The sequence below is a fragment of the Sinocyclocheilus grahami genome, unplaced genomic scaffold (assembly GCF_001515645.1).
Source record: "Sinocyclocheilus grahami isolate Dianchi unplaced genomic scaffold, SAMN03320097.WGS_v1.1 scaffold85.1, whole genome shotgun sequence".
In the NCBI taxonomy this organism is placed as follows: domain Eukaryota; kingdom Metazoa; phylum Chordata; class Actinopteri; order Cypriniformes; family Cyprinidae; genus Sinocyclocheilus; species Sinocyclocheilus grahami.
This window is the reverse complement of record NW_015505264.1, coordinates 2,856,310-2,865,788: the sequence shown is the minus strand read 5'-3', so window position 1 is coordinate 2,865,788 and position 9,479 is coordinate 2,856,310. Positions and strand designations below refer to the sequence as shown.

Sequence of the window (9,479 nt, the reverse complement as noted above, 5' to 3'; positions counted from 1 at the left end):
AAAAAAAAAAGCTTCTTAATTCTCTATATCAGTTATGCTATCACTTTATTAGAAGTATTTCTCTAAATAGAGTGTCTCTGTTCAATGTGCGTTAGACGGCTTGCTTTTTTAATTGCTGGCACAAGAGCTACATTTAGTCAACAATCACAGACAGGAAACATTGTTAAAAGGCTGCTGTGAGAGAGGAGCTTTTTGATACCATATAGTCACAATAAAATACAAGAGTATAGGCCATTGCAAGTATTGTCATTATTCATGTGCATAAGTTAGACATTTAAAGTGGCAGAAAATATCATAAAGCATTGACATAAACAGTTAAGTGTTAAACATACAATTCATAGCAATCTGCACATCTGCATCTGCACATTGAAGCACATCTGAAAAAAGGGGTTATAAAACTACTCTGATTACCAAAGAGACACATTGTATTAAATAAGACAATAGATGAAGATAAGTGAATAAAATAATTTTGAAATAATCAATTAAGGTATCAGTGTATAAAAAACGTCAGCCAGTGTCCAATCATCTTGTTCCATTTTACCCTGGAAAGCAAGAAAAAAAGAGAATGTGATAGTCTTATGTGGTAATTACAAACTACTAACTACCAAACTGAGAGATTCTGACCTGAACACTATTGAATCCAGTCCTGGTTCAGGTTATTAGTTCTTCCACAACCTTTAAATGAGAAAACAATTATACCAAAACATTACTGAAACCATTATTGGTACTCATAGAAATTAAAATCATGCTCAAGTAAAATCAACCTTTCCACAGTACTGTTCCTCTCCAGCACACATAGACACTTGACACCAGTAACAGTAGCAGAAGCACACAGAAGACAGGCAGCCATAAAACTATCTCTGATTCATGACTGATAGTATCTGTATCCTGATCAACATCTTCAGTGCTGAAATCTACATCACCTGACAGAATACTGAGTATATGACAACATTCTTTGTTCTCCTGTGTTATGTTTCCAAGGAAATTGATATTAAAATTGATACTGAATTTAAAAGCATTGAATGCTTACATGATCATTCATTTTAAATTAATATATTTTAATTTACATACAAATTGTCTGAAACATATACCTTGATAGTCCAGTTTTGTGCAGTGAGATTGTTCAAGTGTGAAGTCCATGCAGCAGTAGAGCATGAGATCTGAGATCAGTGTCAGTGATGTTCATCAGAAGCAGAGAGTGTTTATGGGAGAAATGAGTGCTGTTATCCGACCTGCATAACTTGGGTGAATAATGGAGGGCTCTGGTTTAAATTTACCTCCATAAAGATATTCTAATTTCAGAATTCTAACAAATGTTTGGTTTCCATTTATTGCTTTTATCCAAAGCAACTTTCAGGTGAAGAACATCACAAGCATTTGATCATACAGGAGTCAATAATATTCACAGAACTGGTCAAATAAAAGCATTTGCATTTCTGTATTGGCTTATCAAATAGCATTATAATAGTCACATATAAATAGTCTTAGGATCATGTTCTCTCTCACACATAGTGAAACCATCATCACAGTCATGGGGTTAACAGAGAAAGCTACAGTAGAGGCCATTTCCCTTTATCAGATATTGTTGGTTAGATAGCACATTGTATTGATAAGCTCAAATAACATGAAGTAACAAAACTTAAAACCTTAAGATACTGTATTTTCAAGATATTTTCAAGTATTATTTTTCTTGCGGGGACATTTGTTGCCTACAATGTAGGGAATACCTGAACCACACACACCTCTACAGTTCTTAGATACAGCAAGTTAAAATACTGTAACTTCATTCATACCCTAACATTTTGCATTTTTACAAAATGAGGACATCCTCAAAATAGGTTTTGTCAGGTTTAGCTCACTTCTGAGTACATAGTTATCCTCAAAATATGGTATATGTACATAAAATATGTACATATATAAGCCATATCAGCTTTTCTTTAAGCAGCCATATCACCCTGTAGCCCAAGACTGGTTGCCCACTGCAGCTAAGCAGGTTTGAGCTTGGTCAGTACCTGGATTTATACTGACCTAATCATACACACACACACACACACACACTCTCTCTCATTCATTCTTACCAATTAAATGGGTTTAAAGCCATATAGGACATAATGTTCATATTAATTACACTGTAAAAAAAATCTGTGACATTTACGGTAAAATACAGCAGCTGTGGTTGCCAGAACTTCACCGTAAAAAATATGGTAGCAACATTTTAGGTTTTACAGACTTAACTTAAATTCACAATAAAATACCGTATTTCATTAACTGATGTAATGCTAATAAACCAACATATTGAAGTGTTAATATCTGTTTTGAACCATTGTAATGCACTGATAACCACCAAAAACTGGTGGTGATGAGAAAGTCACATGTTGAACCAAAGCTCATCACAAAGCTTTTCTACGAGCTGAGGAGGGCAATACTTATATATAGAAGGTGCACAGTGTCATTCACACAAACATTAAAGCCCATCATGGTGACACACATGATACTGAAATAATGCAATAAACATTCATTTAACAACATTAGATGTAAGATTAAACCCTAATGTACACAACTGATAAGAAACAACAAAAAGAAGAAACATGTTATTTCAACAAAAAAACATCAAATATGAAGTGTCATGCAGCGAATTCTGGGAGTGTCAATTTACGTTTTTTCACTGTAAATTATACAATGAATTTTTCTTTTTTACTTCCAAAACCCGTATTTTTAACAGTATTTTACTGTAAAATTACATTAAATGCAATTACATGTATTCACCGTATATAGTATGGAAACTTACTGTTAACCAGTTAACAGGTTTTTACAGTCTTTTACTGTTAAAATCACAATAATTTTTTACAGTGTACCTAAACTTAAGTAAACTTTTTTACTTTTACCCGACAGACTTTTTTGTTGCTAGAGAAAGCAAGAGAAGTACACAGACAACACTAGATAACACCAAATCATGACTAATGTTTACTGAATGATCATCCACGTAAATTCTGCAGGAATGTTGATATTTTTGAGTCCATTTTTACTGTGAATTTTGTCCAGAATATTTTTCATTCACTAAAGTAAAAATAAGTTATGAGTGATGTTATTTACAATTGAATTTCACCTCAATGTTAGTCAATTGACCTTTAGAACTTGTTGTGGATAGTCGGTCCAGTCCAGTTTAAGTAATTTAATTGGCTTGGAATCCTACCTTCACCTAAAGTACCTTAGATGTTCTTTTAGGTCTGTAGTTGATTTCCACCTGCATTGAATTAATTAATTTATTTATTTGGTCTGTTCAGTTTCTCTTTCCCTTTTTTTAGTCCTATAGTAAACTCTTTAATGAGTTCATTGTGGTATGACACTGCAAAGACTTTGTAAGGCAAACAGTACCTCCTGCGGAAGTCTCAGTCATGTCAGTGTTATCTTGTTACGCACATGGATTTCCTGATACAGGAACTCAGGGGCTTCAACACATTTCTTAAAAGCTAGACCACAGCTCCTCCAAATCTGTTTTTGTTAAGATGCATTATTAACTTTAGCATATAAAAAGCATTTCAAATAGTGCAAGTAATCTTGAGAAAAGACTGCAATGTGGCTGGGCTATCATTTCAATTATTGTTAATATTTGTAGTATATTCTTGATAAAAAAAATCACAAAAACATCTTTCCACAGAGATGCAGCTACGTGTCAGTGTTTGTCATGATTGCTGAGACAGCAGAGGGGAAGTAGCTACTGGAGGCAAGAAAAGTAAGTGTAGGTTTGAAACAAAAAATAATTAATAATAAAGCCTCATCAGTGATCAAAGCCTTAGTGGTGCTTTATTATAGTATTGTGATTGAAATTCATTTGAATCAATGAACGTTTTAACTAAAACATTTAATGTATTGTACAAGCATTCAGTTGAAACATTAGTCAACCTTTATTTTTTGTTCTCTGCGACCATTGATATTTTTTGTGAGAGCCTCACCACAACAACCACTTAAATAAGATATCTATTTTGCTTTGAAAATGAACATTTTGACATGCTCATTACCATTCCTTGCCATGCAGTGGGTCTAAACCTCAAATGCACTCAGTGGTGTGTTTTGAATTTAGTTTTGTAAATTTGAATGAAAAAAAATGTGGATTGTACAATCCTTAGGTTCTTTTTGCCAGAAGATTGAGTCTGAAGTGTTGTTGCTAAATTTGATTATTTAATGAAGCACAATGGCAATTGTTTTTTCACAACTTGTAGCGTTAGAAAAGTGTGATAACTTAAAGACCTCAGAATAACGTGATGACAAAAGCAAAGTCATTATTGATTGTGCAACCGCTCTTGCATCCATAATTGATATTTTTCATTTCAAAAGAATTATCATAATTTAAATGATACATTATTACCCTACATTTGCGTCATTTCACATTAAGTTGATTTTGAAGACCCTGGAATTTGTTACCCTCTTAAAATACTCAACTATATGACAACTTGGATAATTAAAAGGATAGCTCATCCAAAACTAAAAATTGTCATAATTTACTCACCCTCATATTACTGTCGCCCTCATAAATAACTGTAAACAACCTGGCAAGTAAAATACTGATCCGTTCCTATAGGTTGCTTGTACATTAATTTGCATCCCTCTGTGTATTTTTTTTTCTATCACAGGGTCATTGCCTATTGGTGAGTCAAGGGCATCTATGACGTTATGAAATAAAAGGTGAAAACACCACAAGTGTCTTTCATTCTACTTGCATCCACAGAGCGAGAAGCCCAGAGAAAATCATGCTGAGAGGATTGATAAGTATGCCAAAGGCTTTATGTGTCCTCCTTTTGCTTAATATATGTATCCTATGTGTTTACGCATATGAGCGCACGATTAAGCAGTGTCTGTTTTTCTGTGTATGATGGACTGAAATTAGCAATGGACAAAAAATTTAATTTTTTTTATAACGTTACTTTTTTCTGACCTCTTCTTTAAATGTATTAGGAGATAGATTGACTGAGTTTGCAATATTATAATGTGGTATCATAAAGAATCCTTCATAGAATGATGTTTGAATTGATAGATTTTCAGATTTTCTGTCTGTGATGGCTGACTGCTGAATGTTCACAGTAAAAAGTGACAATATTTAAGAATATATAGCAATAGAAAATAATATTTTCTTGATTTGAATCTGATTGTGAATGCATTCTCTTGGCAAGCTTGAAGCCACTGTGGGCATTTCTAGTAATGTGTTGGACTTACTACAAAAAACACTGGTCCAAAAAAATGCATGTGATCTTTTCTGAAACCAGTTTCTGGACCACTGAGAAATGGAAATTAAAACCTTAATTTCATGATGTTTGTTCAAAAGGATGTTAGTGTGGAAACTAAATCTGTCAGTTCTAAATCAGCCAGTCTTGTACATGAATGTGAAGAGTTCATATACAGTAGCATTCATGGTAAAGGCCTAAGCACTGCTATGGGCATTGTGACTGAAAGCGAAGTGCACAGCAACTGGAACAACAGGAAGTGGTTCTCAATAGAACATTCACTTATACAGGTAAAAAAAAAAATTGTTTAAAAAAAATTGAATTTAAGAACTAGTTTCATAATCAAGAAATCAAATATTCTAAAAAAAAAAATAATAATAATAATAATTTAAAAAGTGAAATTGTGAAATTGAGATTTCAATTAAAAATAAATAAATAAATTGGAGTAAATACACTCTGAAGTCATTATACATTAAATTTTCATTCGTTTGTGTACTGAATTATTGATATGTAGCAATAATAACTTCATCCTCCAATGCTCTAAACTGGTCCCTTACTAATTCTCACTTTGACAACAGAAGACAAATATAACTATGTTCCATGATCTAGGAAATACTTTATTAGGAAAAACAATGCTGATTTATGAAGTATTATTCTCAGTTCTCTCGGTTCTATTAGCAATTAATGTACAGTATAAAGAAAATTTGCATCAATTTGTAACGACAAAAAAAAAAGCCAGTTTGTCGTAATACTTGATTTTGTTTCATCTCCAGGTTTCTGTGTTGTCTTAATGATTGTCACTGAAGGATCATCAGTGAAAGTTCATCCAGGAGGAAACACAACAGTGTCCTGTAGCATTAAAAATGATAAAGAAATCACCTGGATCATTACGAATGGAAACCAAACATTTGTCAGAATTCTGAAACTAGAATATGTTTATGGTCCAGAATCTAAACCAGAGCCCTCCTATATACACCCCAGTTACACAGGTCGGATAAGAGCTCTCAGTTCATCCATAAACACTCACTCTCTGCTTCTGATGAACATCACTGACACTGATCTCATGCTCTACTGCTGCACTGACTATAAGATTGAGCAAACTCACTGCACAAAACTGGACTATGAAGGTATACATGCATTTCAATGAATAATATTATCATAGGCCTATTCATTTAAAATGTTTGAGCAAAGGTGAACAATGAAAAACATGAAAAGAAAATATGACAGCAATCTTGACTTGTCTTGACAGAAAGTCATTGGGAATTTCAGTACATTTATCATATGTTGGTATTTTATCAGTTCAAACTGAACTGACAATTCAGATCCTAAAATCCTGCCATATTTTCCTTATCCTGATGTAGAGCAGCAGAATACAGAAGAGATAGAGGATAAAAAAACTATTGGTATTGGTAATTATATCAGTACCACAATATGGCTGCCTGTGATCTGTGTACTTCTATTACTCTCACTGATGTCAAATGTGTGTATGTGCTGGAGAATAAAAAGACAAAAAAAAGGTTTGCAGCACAGCACAATTCATGTACATTCCTAAACATTTTTAACTGTTCAACTGTATAAATTACAAATTTATTTTATTTTTTTATTTCTTTCTTTTTCTATCCTTTTTTTTCTTTCAGAAAACTTAAAGGAATCAAAGACATTATATAAAAGTACACAGGACAAGCAGGTATTCACCTTTTAGACTTCTAAAGAAGTTAAATTCGATATTTATTTACGTATATATATTTACATTATTCATTGGTTAGCAAATGGAAATGTACATTTACCTCTACTGTTTCAGGAGAATGAAGCTGATGGAATTTCATATGCATCTGTAAATATAAATAAAACACAAAGAAACAGAGGACAACATCATCCCACACAGGACACAGTATATGCAAGCATTAAATGAAAAGAAATGCATTTGTACAAAGTAAATAAAAACTGCATAACAAAGACTGGATGTAACATGTTTTATTATCTGGTACTTCAGTATACAAATGACAGAGGAACAATAATTTTCAAAAATCTAATATTTCTGCTGCTGTCATTTTGTCTCTATAAGAAATTGAATAACAACCTGAACATTCTATTTAATGTAACATATTACCTAGAGATATTTTTGACAAAGTAAAAGTTATGTAAATCAATGGTAATGTCAACTAGGACGTATTGAGAAAAAAATAATCAAACCAATGAAGACAACATTCATAATTTAGATTATTATTCAATAATTAAATATACCATTACTGTACATCCACAGAATAATCATTTTTTTTGATAATGTTACCATACGCCAAAATTTAACTTCATCAGCAAAGAATTCAGATTTTAATGACAGTTCTGTATGTTTGGATGGTGTTACTTATTTTTGTGCAACCATAACAAACATATTTAACACTATCTAGTGTTCAAAGTGTGTCATGCCATTATGGAATAACGAATATTAAAGAAAATCCATTTGCAAGGATTTTTTTATAAATTTGACATAAAGTTGCAGTTATGTTTAATTTAAAATCACACAAATTATTAAGTATTAATTTTAGGCTATAGGTGAATGCTCATCAAACTTCTTGCTGTTGGAGTACAGCACCACCAGAGAGAAATGAAGAACTGCTGATGCTAAACATGGTGCATATTAGAATAAGACCCTCTCTTGTGCAAATCAAATTAGGTCCAAGTGCTTTTGATTTGGAATTCTACTTGTCAGACCAACCAATGCTGTGCATGTCATGCAAGATAAAACACAAACAGGATGATCAAAAATTCAAGCAAGCATCTAAATTAAATTAGCACAAAAGGTCTTTCGGTGTTGTAAAAGAAAACCTGAGTATTCACTATGAGCCGACGAAAGCCTGCAGTGCCCATTAAGGAGTTCATCATTGTTGTTGTATTTTCATAGGGCTTATATTATGTCTCTTTACATATCATTCAGCACAGCAAGATCTGCTTTATTGATGAATTGTTAACAACATACTGGAAGACAGTGACATAACCACCAGGAGACACTGTTTAGTGAGGTCATTGTTTTATAAAAACCCATTAACATGAAAAAAAAAAAAACAGGATTGTGCATTAACCTTTTCCAGGTACAAAATTGGACGAGTAATGATCATGATCAGTAATTGCGTAGGATAGGTACTTCCCTCAGACCTGGACATAAATGTGCATTTACTTTCTATATAGGCTACCAACTGACTCATCCTTATTATAATGGTAGTTTATACCTGTATTTGCCATTTTAGATGTACAATTAAGCAACATTTGTTTTTATTGTCCCTTTCCTGAACATTTACTCAATTTATGCAGCAGCCAAACTTTAAAATGTATAGATGCTGCTCTAAAAATAGGCCCTATTTATAAGGAACAGACATATGGACACTATGGAAAAGAGTAGAGTAGAACGAGATGTGAGACGTCAAATAAATAAATAAATACATACATACATACATAAATAAGACAGTCCACACAACAGTGGTTATTTTTTCATCAAAATCATTTGAGTAGTCGTTGGCTATTGGTAGATGTATTGGTTCATGTCCCGTCCATAGACTGTATAAAAACAGGTCCCGTCCCATACTTGGTATTATTAACCATAGACTGTAAAAATATATATTGCATCCAGCCACCAGATGGCGATCGAAATGGCTTCACTGCACACTTGAGTAGAGTAGAGGACTCGTACTAAACTATGCAATCGTTACCGACTACTATAAGCTAACTAAATACTACTAATAGCTAACTAATCAGACTAAATACTGAACTTGAATCTGAACTGAAACTGAACTTGATTTCATAGTTTTCTGGGCTCACCTAAAGTAGTTTTGGTCTGGGCTGCCATAATGCACAAAGAAGACCTAAACAATACAAAGAATAATTTTCATATTAATAACTCAACAATGTGAAAAAGATGTCACAGCATACCCTGTACATACACATATATATATCACGTATATGCTCTCCAGGTGATTCTTCAATATTTTATAACTCATAAAAGGTCTATTTATTAAAAATAATAAATAAGACACCAATCACAATACATAACAAGCAGTAAAACTTGTACATTCACTCAACAAAAGTAAGTTACTTCTTTCGCCGTTTTTAACATTTAACATCAGATCAGTCACATTTAACATGAGAGAAAATTAAACAAACCTTTGAGTACAAATGAGATCATCGCCGGTTCGCGGGCTTCACACGGAGCGTGTAAACTGCGCATGCTCCTTGACCTTGCGCTCAAACCACGCCCGCTAGATGTCG

The 9,479-nt window shown here is 33.0% G+C and overlaps 1 protein-coding gene and 1 long non-coding RNA gene across 2 annotated transcripts; one reads left to right on the top strand and one right to left on the bottom strand.

Moving 5' to 3' along the window:
• Positions 1-469: 469 nt before the first annotated feature.
• LOC107586766 (uncharacterized) lies at positions 470-829 on the bottom strand. Its single transcript, XR_001609393.1, has 3 exons — positions 765-829; positions 625-675; positions 470-542 (listed from the first exon to the last, which is right to left on the bottom strand). It is a non-coding gene; the product is annotated as an uncharacterized lncRNA (long non-coding RNA).
• Positions 830-5,428: 4,599 nt separating this feature from the next.
• Positions 5,429-7,131, top strand: LOC107586788 (uncharacterized). Its single transcript, XM_016274309.1, has 5 exons — positions 5,429-5,478; positions 5,919-6,346; positions 6,581-6,736; positions 6,857-6,906; positions 7,021-7,131. The coding sequence occupies exons 1-5, from the start codon at positions 5,429-5,431 to the stop codon at positions 7,129-7,131; spliced, it is 795 nt and encodes a 264-aa protein (XP_016129795.1).
• Positions 7,132-9,479: the final 2,348 nt, after the last annotated feature.

Bases quoted from the DNA above. Each gene is read 5' to 3' on its own strand.
- LOC107586788 (XM_016274309.1), top strand. From the start codon at position 5,429: ATGGGCATTGTGACTGAAAGCGAAGTGCACAGCAACTGGAACAACAGG. The intron at 5,479-5,918 runs GTGGTTCTCAAT...TACAGTATAAAG, and splicing joins AGCAACTGGAACAACAGGAA to AAAATTTGCATCAATTTGTA. The intron at 6,737-6,856 runs GTTTGCAGCACA...TTTTTCTTTCAG, and splicing joins AATAAAAAGACAAAAAAAAG to AAAACTTAAAGGAATCAAAG.